The 17,485-nt window shown below is 39.0% G+C and overlaps 3 protein-coding genes across 3 annotated transcripts; 1 reads left to right on the forward strand and 2 right to left on the reverse strand.

The window, feature by feature from the left end:
- The first annotated feature begins 1,122 nt into the window (after positions 1 to 1,122).
- On the forward strand, positions 1,123 to 6,585 carry gpr173 (G protein-coupled receptor 173). Its single transcript, XM_027012769.2, has one exon. It carries the CDS (start codon positions 1,163 to 1,165, stop codon positions 2,324 to 2,326), a length of 1,164 nt encoding a protein of 387 aa, XP_026868570.1. The 5' UTR covers positions 1,123 to 1,162; the 3' UTR covers positions 2,327 to 6,585.
- Positions 6,586 to 8,509: 1,924 nt separating this feature from the next.
- On the reverse strand, positions 8,510 to 11,419 carry suv39h1a (suppressor of variegation 3-9 homolog 1a). The gene is given in 7 exon segments (XM_027012802.2): positions 8,510 to 8,646; positions 8,760 to 8,889; positions 9,342 to 9,488; positions 9,925 to 10,262; positions 10,265 to 10,568; positions 10,818 to 10,963; positions 11,401 to 11,419. Coding segments are annotated over 7 exon segments (1,221 nt in total).
- Positions 11,420 to 13,289: 1,870 nt separating this feature from the next.
- Positions 13,290 to 16,125, reverse strand: si:dkey-16n15.6 (organic solute transporter subunit alpha). Its single transcript, XM_027012767.2, has 7 exons — positions 16,056 to 16,125; positions 15,243 to 15,394; positions 15,049 to 15,122; positions 14,796 to 14,951; positions 14,420 to 14,531; positions 13,849 to 14,101; positions 13,290 to 13,717 (listed from the first exon to the last, which is right to left on the reverse strand). Exons 1-7 carry the CDS (start codon positions 16,123 to 16,125, stop codon positions 13,290 to 13,292), a joined length of 1,245 nt encoding a protein of 414 aa, XP_026868568.2.
- Between the last annotated feature and the right edge of the window lie 1,360 nt (positions 16,126 to 17,485).

The following is a 17,485-nucleotide window of genomic DNA, read 5'->3' on the forward strand; positions in this document are numbered from 1 at the left end:
TGCTGAGCTCAAAACATCCATTAGGTGAACGTGTATCAAGATATAGACAGTTTGAACAGAGTAGAGACCCTCATGATGCTCTGAGCAATCATCTGATAGACGACTGTAAAAGGTCTAAGGAGAAGGATAAATATACAAAGGATGAAGCAAATTGGGTGCCTCAAGGGATCCAACACAGAGCAGAAAGGTGAATGCACTAGGCTGTGCTGATTGGAGATGGAGGAGGTAAACATACTCATCGTATTAGAAAGAATGAGCATGTCTGTATAGGATGCGAATGATATTCATTTCACAGCTGAGGATCTAAGGCAAAAGTAATTAATCTAAGAGCCGACATTAGCCAAGCAAAGGATAGTCCAAGAGAGAAAGACCAAAACACAGTGAGTAAATTCTACTTAGAGTGCAAGTGTTTGACATATTTATTAGACAAATTGAATAGATTTTCCATCAATAATTTAATTCTATTTCTTCATAAAATAAAACACATCTGAGCAGATCTATTCCATTGTAATCTTTAACATCAAAATATAAAGACATTGCATAGGACGCATTTGACTCTATTGATAGAAATAAAATTAGCTGACATGACAATAATCATAAGCATCTTAAGCATTTTGTAAAATATTCAGGCCATTAAATGGCCATTAAATGGTGTAAATGGTGTAAATATGCCATTCCAGATTTTTTTAAGATCCATATTTGTATGGTGTAGTGAATCATTTTTTACACATTTTTACACATTTTACTTTTTAAAACATTTTACTGAGAAACATGTTTTATAAATTTATATACAGTAAAGGCAATGAGTTCCTAACTAAAACTATATATTATATTCACTACATATATTACATTCACAATATATTCCCAATACTAACTATATATTGAAAACATTAAAAATCATTTCACTTTTTCATAGGTGGGAAGGCCAGGAGAGGAGACAGTTGTGAAAGGAAGCTCCAAAGAGAAGTGTGCAAAATGGGGCAATGCAGAACCAGCTTCTCCTGTTACATGTGAGACAACAACGAGAGGCAACCACGAGGACGAAAAACAGCTCAGTCGGAGGAGGCGGAGGAGGAGGTGGAGGAGGTGGAGGAGGAGGTGACAGAAAAGGTGTCAGTTCCAGAGGAGAGGAAGAAGTTCTGCAGTTGGAGCAGCGAAAGGGATGGCCAACGGAAACGAGAGCAGTGATGGGCCCAGTAACCCCCTGGCAGCCGTCGTCGCTACTACAGGTGGAGTGGTGGGTGAAGGGCCTTCATCTCCTGTATCCACCTATGTCAAGCTTGTCCTTCTAGGGCTGATCATATGCATCAGCCTGGTGGGAAACCTAGTGGTTTCTCTGCTAGTCTTAAGGGACAGGGCCCTACACAAGGCCCCATACTATTTCCTGCTAGACCTCTGCTTGGCTGACACCATTCGATCAGCAGTCTGCTTCCCATTTGTACTGGTGTCCATTAAGAATGGCTCGGCCTGGACCTACAGTGTGCTCAGCTGCAAGGTGGTAGCTTTCATGGCTGTGCTCTTCTGCTTCCATGCCGCCTTCATGCTATTCTGCATTAGCGTCACACGGTACATGGCCATTGCCCACCACAGGTTCTACTCTAAGCGCATGACCTTCTGGACCTGTGTTGCTGTGGTGTGTATGGTTTGGACTCTCTCTGTCGCTATGGCGTTCCCACCTGTCTTTGATGTGGGTACGTACAAGTTTATTCGTGAAGAGGACCAGTGCATTTTTGAGCATCGCTACTTCAAGGCCAACGACACATTAGGCTTCATGCTTATGCTAGCTGTGTTGATCTTGGCCACTCATGTTGTCTACATGAAGCTCTTGCTCTTCGAATACAAGCACCGCAAGATGAAGCCTGTCCAGATGGTTCCAGCTATCAGCCAAAACTGGACCTTTCACGGCCCCGGAGCCACTGGCCAGGCAGCCGCCAACTGGATCGCGGGGTTCGGCCGGGGCCCTATGCCACCTACCCTGTTGGGCATCAGGCAGAACTTGCACAACCAGAACCGACGGCTGCTGGGCATGGAGGAGTTCAAGGCAGAAAAGCAGCTTGGCAGGATGTTTTATGTGATAACCCTCTTTTTTCTGGTGCTTTGGTCGCCGTACATCGTGGCCTGTTACTGGCGGGTCTTTGTGAAGGCATGTACCATTCCGCACCGGTACCTTTCCACTACAGTTTGGATGAGTTTTGCCCAGGCAGGGGTAAATCCAATTATCTGCTTTTTCCTAAACAAGGACCTGAAGAAGGGCCTGCTGGCCCACCTGCCTCCCTGTTGTAGAACTAAACCTCAACTACCCCGTGAGCCTTACTATGTCATGTAAAGACGGAAGTGCTGAGTCACTTTCTTTTCTTTACAATTCCTTCTGTTTGGGTGGGTGACTATTAGACAGTAAGAAGAGGTTAGAAAGCATTTGAAGATGGAGGCATTAGGGATGCTTTATGTTGTTGTGGCCTTTGATCTAGAAGCAGTGCACGATGCTTTAAGGGAGTGGGTATCATGGGGAAAAAGCATTTTCTATCACCTAAATGCTATCTTTTGTTTTGGGTTTTTTTCATGTTGACCTTAAAGGGGAAGTTTCCTGGCTAAAATGTGAGACACTGAATCAAATCTAAACAGTTTTGTAGAGTGCTGTCTACTACAGGCATGAGGGTGCTACAATTATAGAAGAAAAACAATGGTTTTCATTGCAAAACAATTATTTTTGGTATATAAATGATTAAGGATTGAATCACAAATGGCCAACTGTGACTGATCCTGTAAAAATGTCAAACACGGCTACATTAAGTGTTACATGATTCTGAAGATCATTTTCCAGATATAAATATATATTATTTCTCAAAATGTTATTCATAAACAGCATAAAGCTAAACTCTTGGCACAGTAATTTGTATTATTTAAAGTACTAATTACTAACAAGTACATATACTACAGTAATAAAAAACAATTTTGTGCATGCATGTAATTTTATCTTTAAAGAGAAACAATGAGTGCCAAGAGACAAAGTCTACACATCAGGCTAATCAGCGAGGACTGAAATTGGTCAAAATTGATACATTTATGCTAATCTTAGGAGTGCCAGTTAGAAAAATTTACACATATGGGCCACTCAGAATTTCCTGGTCATACAGAGTTTAGAACATAACAAATTTTGTTTTTTTGCTGATTTCAAGGCAGTTGGAGTTCAAACTATGAAGTTCGGTCTAATAGTGCATCACATTTGCAGTCATTTCCACTTTTTTGCTGTAATTACTTACTATGTTTATTTTCTTCTCTCTGCTCTATTAATATATTCATTCCCACTAATGAAAGTAAAAGTCTTTCATTACATTTCATAAAATGGCTAATGTCCTTATGATGTAACCAAATTAATTTAAGCACGGGAGTAGGGCCTTGATATCAGAACAGAAGCTACTGATGAGGTTGCATGAAAACCTTAAAAATATAATATACAAAGCCCTAATCATACCAAATTTAGTCTCAACATTACAAGATGGTGTTGCAAGTTTTAAGAACTTAGGGCTTCAGTCAAGATAACGTGTGCTAGAAATAGGCTGAAAATCGCACAGTTGGAGTATTGTATTATTAGAGACATTCTGTAGTGGAATCAGACCTTGGATTGTCTATGGGTAATCCTACTGCACACATTATAGTACAAAATTAGTACTTGAATTCATTTTGAATTTATGAATCCACGTGGAGTGCATATCAGTGCTGATCTAATTCTATTATGATATAATAACCTCCCACAGAAGGGGTATCATTGCATGACATAGTAGTTTATTTGAAACTTTCATATAAGTTACAATGTAAACATATAAATAATATAAGAAAGTAAGAAGGAAGTGGAGGGATGGCAAAACTAAAGTAGACCAAAAGATAGTGGAAGGTTAGAATACAACATAATTAACATGATTAGGTTTTTCATTGGCCTGCTATAGCAGTAATCTAATAACAGACTCAGCATAAAGGGAAGTTATGGAATAAAATGTTATAATCAAATGAATAATGAAAGTGAAGCTTGAATGAAAAGTTTATTTGACATCAAACCTAATTTGAAACATTTTTAAGTATTATTTTAAGTTTTGTATTATAATATAAAACCTACAATATTACATTATATATTTAATATTGTTAGTATTACATATTATATCAGTTGAGATAAACTGAGAATTTGTGCTGGGGACAGTTAAAGTTTATTTGCCTGATAATATTTTGCACACAATTTCAGAAATTGCTGATCAGTAAAATTTTCTTTGGGATAATGTTGACTTGAAATTGAATGCTTAACAATATAGGCAAGGACCCAGAGATTGTAATATTTTAATGAATGTTACAGAGAGCAGAAAATTGTGATTTTTATTGCGAGGTAGTATTCAGAGATTGTTAGGGGTGTTCTAACTCCTTTCTGCTCCGGTTTTGTTTGTTTGTTTGTAAAATCAAAGAAAAATGTAGAAAAATAAACAGCTGCATCAACAAATAACAACAACAACCACTAATGAAAGAAAAGGGGGAATCATTTTTATCTGCATTTATTGCCTTACGCTATTATCAAGGTTTGATGTTACTGATGTAAAGAAGATTTGACAACTGTATGGCCTCTACAGACACTAAAAATGCTGGGGAAATAGCAACACTGTGTCTTTGTTGACTTCTACAGGACTGAATTTCTCACTCCCCTTCACAAGCATACAAACTGAGGTCAAAAGGAAAAAAAGCATCTGAAGGGTGCTAAAATCTGGAAAGAAAATCGCCAAATTGTGACACAGGAGTGTACAATTTTGCACAGTTCAATGGAAAGACTTGAATGCAAAGAACTTGATTTCCTGTGGAATTAAAAGGAACTTCCTCGATTCTGGTGGATTTCTTTGAGACATTTTTTGGGGTTTTGGTTTGTTCTTCTTTCTTCTTTTTCTTCTTCTTCTTCTTCATATCTTTTGGGAATTTGGGAATGCAGGTGATAGTTGATGATATCGTGTACTCATTATGTGGAAAGAATCTGAAAAAGTAGAACAAGCACTCAGACTTGTGGTTGGAAGGGAGGGCTTGTGGGTGGGCAAAGAGGGAGCGACTTTTCTAATGAGCAAACATGCCTGGTAGAACATTTTTAGTTGCTTCAGGCATTCTATCTTTTGTAAAATAACTGTGACCTCTGTGCAATTTCCTGTGTATTATATGGATGAACTTTAAAAAAAGTAGGGGGGTGCTCTTGATCATCTTTTTACTGCGCATGTGTGAGAGAGTGTTCATACTGCGTATGCGTGTGGGAGAGGACTGGGGAAGCTATGGTGGAAGCCACATCAATTATTGTTAGGCACAGATATTGACAGCCTGATGAAAAACACCACTCCTGGGGATGATCGAGGTCTTTTTTCTTTTTCTTTTTAATCCCCATTGAAATTTTTACTGAAAAAAAAAGCTCAGATCAAGAGACTGCTGAAAATATTAAAGTTAATAAACAATAGGACAAAGCTACTACACAAAGTTACACAAAACTACTCTTAAAATGATAAAACTACTAAAATTAGCAGATGTGATTCATTTTTCCTTCTACAACCTTCTGTGGTTAAATAGAAAGTTCTTAATGATTTTGAAAATAAAAAGTTGAATTACCACAAGCTACTCAGATATCTAGGTAAAGGAATACCAGTGTCTTAGTGAGTTCTAAATCCACACACTAATGCACTGTAATAAGTACATTTGACAAATCTGAAACAATACTCAAGATAATAAGTGAACAAGTTACTCTTTTAGGTATCATCTAGAACATCCAGCCTATGACAATGCTGACTGCTTCAACATTACAAGATGCGCTATTTCCATAACTTCCATCATCTGCCAATTTCATTGTCACACTGACTACTGAAAATAAATGAAATGCAAATGAAAAGATACAATTCTGATTGACAAATGAACATTGATACACAGGCTTTGCTTCAATAAAATTAGACAAAATTACTTTAATTGTGATTCAACATTGATACTCATTTTCACTTTAAGATTAGGTCCAATGTGCTAACTTGACCCTGCTTTAAAAATCAGTGGAAAACTCATGTAATAATCTCCGTAAGATATGGAAAAAAAACAACAACATGTTTTGGAATTTTTTTTAAATAATACAGCTCCCTAAAATGTAAACATTTGAATATTTAAACATGGCAAGAAACATAAAATATTTTTGACCTGAAAACCAGCATGTCTATATCATTTTAAAGTAACCAACAGCTTTGGTCAATTTATTTTAAAAAATTTATTTGGTGTTAGTAGTGCCAAAAAATGTGTTAATTTCTTATTAAATCAATTATTTATTTAAATGACAAAGACATTTTGGTATATTTTATCACCTCATATGCCACAGTAATGAGACTAATGGGAGATATGACAAACAAGCCCACTCAAAGAGCAATAGACGCAGTGAGAATTCATTAACAGGACTGAAATATTTCTTTGATCAGCTCAGGAGTCTCATTTTTCATGAGTGCATGATGTATGAAAAGAAAAGAGAAAAAAAGAGAGAATGTCAAGTTGGCTTTCAGATTCAGCTATCTTGTTCTGTAAATTAAAGGGTTTTTTTCCCCCCGACACGACAATAAAAGTATACTTTTGTTGCGTTTTTGACTGTTAATGTTCCATAACATCGACTCAAAGGGAAACGTGTCATTGCACAGCTACGAAAGAGTTTAAATGGTACTCATCACTTTGCAAAAGACATGCTAGAAGCCCTTGTCCACAACCCACAGGGGCCACAGATATACCCTCAGTTGCATAATCATGAGTCTACCTGCAAGGAATTTAAACCACAAGGTGCTCTAAAGGTGCCACAGTATCAAACCCCTTTCATCAGCATTCTGCTAAACAAGGATTGTTTGTTTCGGTGCACTTTCACTCATAAACTATTGCATTTATTTGCAATGGCAACTTCATCTACATCATAAGCCATGCCAGAAATGCTGCCTACAACAGCGATAGGTAAATTAAACTGATAAACAAGATAGTAAGCTTAAGAACCCATTATGAGCAGCACTGCGTTATTCAACAGCACTGATATTCAGATAACTCTAAATGTTATGACAGTGGCGTAGTTTTTATGGAGGCTAAAATGCACTTCTTACCTAAGCATTCAGACATATCTGATCATTGCCAACAGATATTTTCCCCCCCTCACCCTGTTTATATTTCTTTTTTCCTATAAAAACATGCTGTTTGCATTCAGTTAGCACTCAGATTAAGAACAGCAGACGCAAGACACTGACTGGGAGTAAACCTGCTACAGTTTAAAGGGGTTAGACTGCAAATACATTCGTTCAATGTATATGCTCATGAATCTATGACAACTACTGCCATAAGAGATCAGACTTATCTGCTCTCTGATGAAATCCAAGCAGCCTCAGGGATATTGGACATATTGGCCATTATTCTGAACCCTTTGGATTTTCCAGACACTGTAAACTTATTAGTTTGTGACAATACTGATAAACTCAAAAACTAAATTAAAATTACTTAAAACAAGTATAATGAACATATTAAGATTAGGGAAAAGCCTTGAATCCATGATATAAGATAGAGGTAAAAAGATCTGGATCTTTAACTGAGAAACACCAAAGGCACCATCAGTGGACAGTGTGCAAACATCCATGCTTTCTGTGTAAGGACAGTGACAGCCAAGCTCCGAGGCCACGTGAGCAAGGTCAGCTGTTAGCATCTAGCATTAGCCAGTCCAGCCTTACCAAATACCGATTTACCATAAGTCCACTCAATAAAAGTGGGAGCCGTGCAGTTAAACCACACCATGAATGAGCTGCAGTGAGAAACGACAGAGGGAGGGAGAAGTATGAAGCAGAGGCAGAGAATGGAAGAAGAAATCATTCAGGAGAACACGGACAGTGACCAGGAGAGTATGATGACCTGGAGGGGGAATAAAGCTGGACAAAGCTGACTGACCTAAGCTGGGGACAGAACAGCTGCAGCTAGCCAGCTCTTTCTGAAAGAGCTTGTCACTGATGCACTACCAAACACAGGACCTAGTCTGAAACAGTGCATAACTACTACAGTACATGGGGCCCATTATACAAACAAATAATAGACAAGCTTTATTAAGCAAACATTGTCCAAGAGGTAACCTGCGAATAGCCAAAGAGCTAGTTTGGTTAAATCTTCACTCTTTTTCTATAAACATGTAACTACTTGCCTATATATGGCTGAAGAAAACTTACATGTAAATTAAACAAAGCTAACTAGACGATCAGGGTCTTTTTTGGTGTGTAGTACAAAAACTTGAATACAATTGCACCATCTGGTGGCTGCAACAGGTTTCTCCAAGACAGATGACTAACTGGTGTATATGGCTCTTATTCAGTGTTATCTGTTAAAGCCTCTCTAACCAAAAAAAAAGGCATGAAAAACAGAAACCAATAAACAAAATATATAAACTCATTCCACCTTTAAGTAGATTCTCCAAGATGATAAATTGAGCAAGAATGTTGCAACAGTAAAACAGAAGGCATTATTAAAACAACAAGTATTTCTGGCACTTCTCTGCTCTACACTTGCATTCAATACGGATTCGCTTTATGGCGGTGCTCTGAGCTCCTGCCAGGCTGAAATTAGCATACATCTTGATGCTCTCTGCATCCAGTGTGTCAGCTGCAAAACAGGTGAAGCCCAGGCTATTAAATAGGTCTAAACTGAGGTATAAGTATTGGTTTTCTAGAAGAATTTCTAGAAATTGTCAAGAATGAAAACCATCCCACTCTTACTTGTCATTTTATAGTCAAAGGTGAGCTCCTCTCCTGCTTTGATTAGTTGTGTTGCAAAGAACGCGATCCTGGGAAGGCGCTCATCCAGATTGTCGATGAAAACGTTATATACCTGCAAGTTTGGGTCACACTGCAACACCGTCATTAAAAGTAATTTGACATTTGTGGCTTAAATTACTGGCATCCAGCATGTGAATTTTTCATCACGCCACCCCCAGTTTTTCATATGTAAATAAATTTAACTGGGACATGATCATGTTAGAAAGTTCTTGGAATAACACTGAATAGGTTGTGTTTGGTGTGAGAAATAACACCAAAGCATAAGACACAGCAGCACAAGAACTGCATACAAAAGCGAGGGAGCTTGGAGGTTTAAGTACCTGCTTTAATGCATGAGAAGCTGGGTAGGTTAAAACCAGTATATCTTACTGGAAACTGAGTGATGTCAAATCAGACCACTGTGACTTGGTATGTGCGGTCTTTTTTTTTTTTTTGGCTCATCTGACTACATCTTAATGATTGGGTGTAACATTAAATCATAAAAACTCATTTCAGGCAGTCACATTACTAACTCTCACTCACACTGTGGTTGACAAAGTGGGAGATGTTTCCATAGTGGGCAGCGTCCACAGTATAAACATCATCTAAGTAGTCCAGATCAAACAGGTAGGTGGCTCCCTGTTTGTCGTACGTCTCCCCTCTTTTCTCAGCCTTCTCTGAGGTGATTATCTGAGATGACACACAGCAGACCGCAAATGGCAATTATAAGATATATCCCACAGAATGTTGGGTTATGACAAGTTCTTACAAAATGAATGTACATCATCTTAAGAGAAAAACAAACTGGCAAATGTGAAAGTATTTGCAACAAATTTCTATCTTTGTGACAATGTGGAGAAATAACACTCTGGCAGCTGACTGCTCTATTCTGACAAAGGACAAAGAATTTATACAAAGTTTTACAAGGCTTCTGAAAACATGCCCAATAGCAGAAAAACATGACGTGATGACTGATGACTGCATCTTACTGCCTCTAAGCATAAGAAACATTACACCCTGCAAGTTTATATATCGTGTGATTGAGATCAGCACGATTACAGAATATATTACTCCATTAACACACAAGGGGAAAATAATTTTGCCACAAAAGCTTTAAGCAGCTCACCTCGCCAAGGTACTCCATCACAAAGGCATTCCTGTGAATCTTCTCGAGTGTGCGCACACCCTAGTCCCTTCCGTTGGCTGTCTTAAAGATGCACAGGTCGTACTGTATACCCCTCTGCGCAACCCTGTTTCCACAGCGGCACACTGAGTTGCACTCATAGATGGGAAAGCCGGGCCTGATCTTCACCTGCCCACTGCCATTATATGTGGCCCGGTGCTGGGACGCACCAGCGCAGCTGCCTCGGACGGGCTCCCTGATGCAGTCAAAGCACTCACAGCCACCCGCCAGTGCTTGGCCCAGCCTCACATCTTCTCCAATCCTGTAGTCACTGATGTATGCCTCAGAGGGCCATCCAGGTCCACCTCATTGAGGACAAAGATTCGGCCCTTGTGCCTGCAGGTGTGGTTCAGCTGTTCCTCCCAGAGCACAAGCTTCATGCATTGCTTGGCCTGCTGGAAGAGGAAGGGAACAGCAGAGCCATCCAGTGATAGGGAGTCCAGTGGCTTAACGGCATGCTGCAGCAATGAGCGCATGTCTCGCCGGAACTGTCGGAGCAGATGGGGGCATCTGAAGTTTCTGTGAGGTTCTCATGTGTTCTCTGATTCAGAGTAACCCTTCCATTTCACCAGAAAAAACTCATGACCCTACACATGAAGGCCCAGTGAAATACAAATATGACATGTAAGTACTTGTCAAATATAAAAATGTGACAAAGTATAGGTGGGGCAGAAACTCAAAAATATAGAAATGCAAGAAAATGGGTTCTTCACAGATATAACAGACTTACTGTCATCAATGCTAAGATACAAGAATATAGATTAAAATATGAGGTTAAGAAATAAACATTAGCATATAATGTTTTGTTTTATTTTAACAGTTTTATTACCTCTCACCTTAATTCTTCTGTAGTTACATAGGTACTCCACCTCATAGTCATTTAAGTTGTTTCTGGTCACAGCCAGCTGCTCACACACTAATTTCTTCCTGCGACACAGAGCCTGCAGATCATCCCACGTGAATTTACAAGGGACACTGCAAACTTCAGAAACAAAAGAAACCCCAAATGAACTTGATATCACATCAGATAAATTATACTGGAGAACAGTATAATTTACTGGCAGCACTAACTCGCGTAAGGGCTGGACCTGGTTTGTTACTGAACGTGCTTTGTTAAAAGCCCTTTACAAATTAGTTTTCCATTTAGCTTTGGCAACACTAGACTCAAAAAAGTTTTCTTGGCAATTTCTCCACTGAAATGCCTCAGATGTGTGTCTGAAAGACTGTCATGCGGTGATGCAGAGTTTGAGTAAAACAATATACAGACGTCCCACATGCAAAATTACTGTTCGCTTTAAAAAAAAAAACAACAACAACAACAAAAACACACTGGTCACAAGCTGCCACTGGTAATTTAAAGACTGCCGTGCAACAATGATCTGAAAGCAACAGCTCATTGAGTTTAACAGTAAGCCTTACCTTTCACATATTGCGCCATGTTTCCCTCATTAGGCCAAAAATTGATCAAATATAGCGTAATGGTGGCCTAAGCAATTCATTGGTCTAGACGTTACCAGGAGGAAGCCATTTGATTGTAATTGATCAATTCCTCGGAAAATTGCAAAATATTTCAATAGATTATTCGTAAAAAAAAATGTAAAAAATTAAAATTAAAAAAACTAGCTACCGTGTACAAATAGAGGATAGACATAAATTTCACTTTAGTTTTCCTCCTGGACAACTGACGGCTTGACACAAAGACAATGTCATATATCAGTATTTCTGTTACTGCAGTTTTATTAGTGGTAGGCTAAATCAAAAATTAGCAAAAAAATAATTGTCTAGCATAAGTACAATGTAGCCTAATGTAGGTATATTTCAACCAATTCTGACTCCAAAATGTAATGCTGTTGTACCACAAGGCAGAAAATCGAAACATCTGGTAAAGCTGGTATCGACATGAAAACGTGTAACTATTCACTTGACCTTTCAGCTGCTGCAAATATTACTGTCCTTGCATATACTGTACATTAATCGCATAATAATATTTTCTGTTTCTGTTGTCACACAAAGGGATGAAACAGTGCCAGGGGAGTGGCACATTAACATTACATGTTCACGAGCATCCGTGCAGGAGCCAGCAGAGTTATCAGTACAAAACTAGCGGACGTTAATCTGATATCTAATGTTGTGGCGAGGTTAATGAGGAGGAATAGGTTACTTTTATTATTATATAGACAATAAATTGATGCATTTTGTTTGGACTTGCGAGCTAACCAATAGGCATTTTTATTAGATATGTAACAAGAAAGATCAAGCACATTTTAACGTATCATAAACTTGTTATGCACTGCAAACAATCGTGTTTGGGACTAAAAACCTATTATTTTCCTCTCTCAAGGGTAAAGCTGTAATGTTTTTATACAGTATGAGTTATTGTATATGTGCATTTATTGTTAACTGTGGCTATATCTATAGATTTCCAAGTGTTTCATATGTTGTACTGTTGACACATGCATGAAAAATTATATGCAGTAGGTGGTAGTTCTATAATTAATTATGTACTTGTTGAATGTTACGTGTTTGATAGCTGATTGTTTCAGAAGGTCTTTATAATGTGTAAGCATATTTCAACACACAGATATGTCCTTCACTGAATTATTTCTGTACTTTGAGCAGAGAACAAGAAAACAGCTTTCATAAAGGGCGAGGTAAAGAGGTGCTGTACATATGTGTGTGTGTGTGTGTGTGTGTGTGTGTGTGTGTGTGTGTGTGTGTGTGTGTGTGTGTGTGTGTGTGTGTGTGTGTGTGTGTGTGTGTGTGAAGTTGTAGACCCCTGAATTGGGAGAATGGCTCCAACAGATCCCAGGAACAACTGTGGACCCCTGAATTGGGAGAATGGCTCCAACAGATCCCAGGAACAACATCTCGGTCCAGAAGAGTGCAGTCCTGGGAACAGCTAAGATACTACACAGGACTCTCACGTTCCCAGGGCTCTGGTAAAGGACCCGAGCTTGAAGGAAAAAATGATTTTTTATTATTATTGGCTCTATTAAGCATCTTAGAAAATTGCTTAGTCTATATTGTACCAAAAAAAAGCTATAGTTTGCAACAGAAAGGAGCCTGCAACAAAATCTAATAAAGTTAAGTTATCCATTTGAAAAAAAGGAAAGAAAGAATAAAAGGAAGAGGAAGGAAAACAAACAAACAAACAAACAAACATGTCAGTGCACTAAGCATATGGATGAGCTATAGTCAGAGCATATGGAGGTTAATGCATTATTACTTGATGGCCCCTAAGCACAACCGCTAACTTGGACTGAGACCACAATGTCAGCGACGTGGATGTGATCTTGATACTTCTACTGCTACACAACTGTCACATCTGTGTTTTCCACACAGTTGATCTCGGCACTGACAGTGATGGTTGGTAGCTCTCTGCTCTTGTGCTCCCTGGTTAGCGTAGTGCTGTCTCTCTCTGGGTTTGCCCGTTCTGGAGGCCCGGTCTGTAAGGGGAAGGGGAAACGGTCCAGCGGGGCGTGCTCTATCCTGCACAGGCTGTCGTCACTGTCACGGCTGCAGGCCGGGTTAGAGCACCAAGGGTCCTCTGCCTGGGTGCTGAGCTGCACTGCAAGGGGTGGTTCAGCCTCTGTTTGAACTGCCTTACTGGTGCTACTCGGGATCCCCTTTTCCATTCCAAAAGTGCCATCTGGGCTGGGTTCCACCTTACGGAATATGTTTCGAGCAAAGAGGCTGATGCAGAACATCTCTACAATCACAGAGTAGTGGTATATTACTGAGAGAGGAAGACAGCGACAAGAAGAGAGAAGAAGATAGAGAATTATTTTTAAAAAATTAAACACTCCAAAAAAAAAGTGAACAATGATATTAAATTCCAAGATTGCTCCTCTTTCGATAATTCCTTACACTGAGAGCGGAACAGATCGGAGAAAGGAGGTGTGCAAGGCACAACTTTAAGTGCTCCCATGGTCTCCAGAATCCCACTCTGAAGTCCACATAAGACTAAAACCACAATAATGCAGACAAACTTGGCACGAAGTCTATAACCATGCAGTGATCTCTTCGTTGCCTTGTAAAACAACAGGTAGCCATAGAAGGACAGAAATGTGGATATAGCAGTGACTGCATTCACATACACATTGGGATTGACTGAGTCCACCTAGAGGACATAGGGGGAAGAAATGCATTGTGGTTGGTATGGTGGATATACCTGCAAAACACTGAATTGTTGAAGAAACAAATGACTTGAGTTACTAAAGAATTTGGACAACTAGAGGTTAGTAACTGAAAGCTGAAACTCTCTAAGCGTTGTTTTGAATGTTTTTAATAAACTTTATGGCATACGTTTTCATAGATACATACAATTAATACATGGATACATTTAATAACCTTTTTGATTCCATACATTTTTCCTTATAGTATTACCGGAAACCAGACACTACGCGTGTAGCATGTCAAAATGGCACATTGTACTCACATCCCCATAGTCATACTGCTCGTCTGTCCAGAGCACAAGAGTGATGAAGAACAGAAGTGTTCTGACCACAGAGAGCTGCAACACAGCAGCCATCATACATCCCAGACTTGTCCTGTAACACAGCAGGAGCAAGGGGCCATCATGCCAGGTTACTGTCTAACAGCCCTGCATTATTCCATCCTGTCAACAACACATCAAGCCTAATCCAGCCTCACCTAGCCGCAGCCTTTAAAGTAGCCTGTGTCTCTTGATAACAACATACATGAATGCAGTGCCAAAAAGGGCAACAGAGAAAGGCAAGGCAAGGCAAGGCAGATTTAATGATGTAGCGCAAAGCAAATTCCAGGTGTTGCTGCACCCTTTTTGACTAGTGTACCTGTTTATGTTGATGAGGGGCAAGCAGCAGCAGCAGCAACAAGGGAAAGGGTTGGGAGAGACCTGCTTCCCCGCGAGCACTTCAAGCATTTGTGCCTTTCCCCCAAAAAAGTTTGTGATGAGACCCATGAACTTCAGCAGGGTGATGGAGTGATATCTTCAAGACAGTACAATGCAGTTCTTATGACCCTGACTGATCCCAATATAGAGACATAAAACAAAATAAAAGTACAACATCTTTAAAAGTTACTTACAGAGAAGCTATAAAGTTGCACAGTGAGGACGATCGGGGCACATACAATGCAACGATGGATGTCATTCCAAAAACCTGACAGGAAGTGACTACAGTAAAAAAAAAAAACACCAGCAGGTAGCATGCCCCCCAAGAAAATGACATGATAGCACCATCTGCTGATTTATTTTAGCCGGATCGAAGGTGCGGCTTTACCGGGTACATGCCCAGGATCCACAGGCAGAGCCGGCTGCGTCTGGATGAAGGTTCGTGGCGGAGGAAGAAGCCAATTTCCTCAAGGAAGAGGGCCAGCAGCAGGACAGCCAGTACAGCCGGGATGAGGAACAGCCACATCTCATCTTTAATCACTTCATGTAAAGAAAACAACATAAACAAGACACATTTGAAAAGCATTGAGATGAATATACAGTATAATATATAGTGTAGCAAGGTCAAATCAATGTCCGGAACAAAATGTAGCCACATTTATTTCATAGTACACCATTCTGAAAACACCTGTGTTACGTTTAAATACTATTTTTACCCAACATTTTAACAAATATTATTTAATGTCTAGTATTGTATTAATAAACCATATCGAAACTGCTAACAGCCACATACTGACTGCAAATTCTAGAAATGGCCTATAGAAATTCTTGAAAGATCAAAGCCTAGTTCATTCTTTATCAATTCTCATGGAATAATGTAACATGTCATCACATTGTCCACTTCAAAAGTAATGATAGATATTATCCTAAGATGGATACTGATTAATTGTGTACAATATATGTAAAGCATATAGTCTGATGGTAATTCCAAAGATTTTGTGGCCATATATAGGAAAGTCAGAGGTATTATTATAAAAATTGATGGGAAGTCCTCTAGAAGCTGCTCAATGTCTATTTGCCTGGTTGTCTTTATTTTGCTCAGACATATGTGCTGAATGATTTAATGCTTATTGTGTGTATACAGCTCAATGAGGCTTCATGCCTCAGATAATACAATGCTGAAGTGTGAAGCTAGCCTTACCTTTGAAGAAATCTGATGAGAGTGGGATTTCAGCCTCTATCAAGCTGCAGTTATCCTCTCTATTGAGCATGGTGATTCTGAGAATATGGAGTTCTCAGGAAACCAGCAAAGGGGGTTGGCAGCCTTTTTGATGTTAACCCCAAAGTAGTAGCTTGTGCCTAGACCTTGGCTTTATTATTTAATTCATCATCAGAAATTGATTCAGTATGCATGAAAAAAGTTACTGTCTGGCATGTTGCAAAGGAAAAATTAGATGACTATGTGCATCATTGTGCTAAGTCCGCTCCATGCTAAGGAAGTCTCTGATTGTCTGAGTGATGTGTTCCTGATCTCAGAAATTAATGATTGACAAACACAGGTAGAGTCACAGGTGAAGGGCCAAGTCCATCCTCTTGCATGTCCTCTGTTATAAGTACAGTAATAATAGCATTTCATATCTTCAGAAGGTTTGGATAAAGAAAGTGCCAAGTGATGTAACCAATAAATGTAAATTGAATAGACATATTTGTGTTGTTTTTGGTAATTGTTTAAAAAAAAAAGTCCTGGTGTGTAATTTGTAAGAGAATAAGGATTAACCACCCAGTGATGGCCTCTTTAAATTTTACACATTTGGCAGGCATTCTTATCCATAGCAACTTACAATTTCAATAATGTTACAGAGGAAGGCAAGTGTACTGTTAGGAATCTTGCCCAAGGAGTCTTATTGGTAGAGCATAGTGCATTTTCCAGATGGAGAATGAACCCCAGTTGCCCACAGCAACAGCAACATTGTTACCCACTACACCGGCCCAACTTTAGATAAACTCTCCTAAACCTTAGAAAAAATTTAGATAACTTTATATAAAGTTGGGAAATACACGTCTCTGACAAGTGAATAAGATAGTAAAATGGCCTGTAATACTTCTTAAGGTTGATGAATGAATTAATCAATAAAATAGATAGATAGATAGATAGATAGATAGATAGATAGATAGATAGATAGATAGATAGATAGATAGATAGATAGATAGATAGATAGATAAAATCTAGGTGGCTCATAGATGGAATTTTCGATCAATATAATGCGGTTGATAAAAGAGTTAATAAGTGGGCCTGGCTTTTTCTGTGAGCTCTCTGTAATTTTGTCAAGTCAAGGCCTTTTATTTTGAAATTCTTGTCTTCGGTGACGTAGAAACACTATAGCCTTGCTGGGATTTCTTGCTAAATAACAGAGATAAGACTTTCTCTTAGTCCGTTGATTATGAAATTTTATTATCACCTAAAAGTTGTTTACATAAGAGTATGAGAGCTAAATCTTAAATTCGCAAACGTTAGCTAATTTGTGGCTCCCGACTGGAGCATAGACTTGCTACGATGGATTCTGTGTTCAGCAGGTTTGATTCGTATGACTTTGACAATGATGTTCGTTTTCAAGAAGGTCTGAAAAAAGT

This window comes from Electrophorus electricus, chromosome 23, assembly GCF_013358815.1.
Source record: "Electrophorus electricus isolate fEleEle1 chromosome 23, fEleEle1.pri, whole genome shotgun sequence".
NCBI classification, from domain to species: Eukaryota; Metazoa; Chordata; class Actinopteri; order Gymnotiformes; family Gymnotidae; genus Electrophorus; species Electrophorus electricus.

Excerpts from the sequence above, each read along its gene's own strand:
- gpr173 (XM_027012769.2), top strand. The coding sequence starts at position 1,163 with ATGGCCAACGGAAACGAGAGCAGTGATGGGCCCAGTAACCCCCTGGCA.
- si:dkey-16n15.6 (XM_027012767.2), bottom strand. The coding sequence starts at position 16,125 with ATGCTCAATAGAGAGGATAACTGCAGCTTGATAGAGGCTGAAATCCCA. Across the intron at positions 14,532-14,795 it reads CCCCTCATCAACATAAACAG|GACAAGTCTGGGATGTATGA; the intron begins GTACACTAGTCA and ends GCTGTGTTACAG. Across the intron at positions 14,102-14,419 it reads AGCAGTATGACTATGGGGAT|GTGGACTCAGTCAATCCCAA; the intron begins GTGAGTACAATG and ends TATGTCCTCTAG.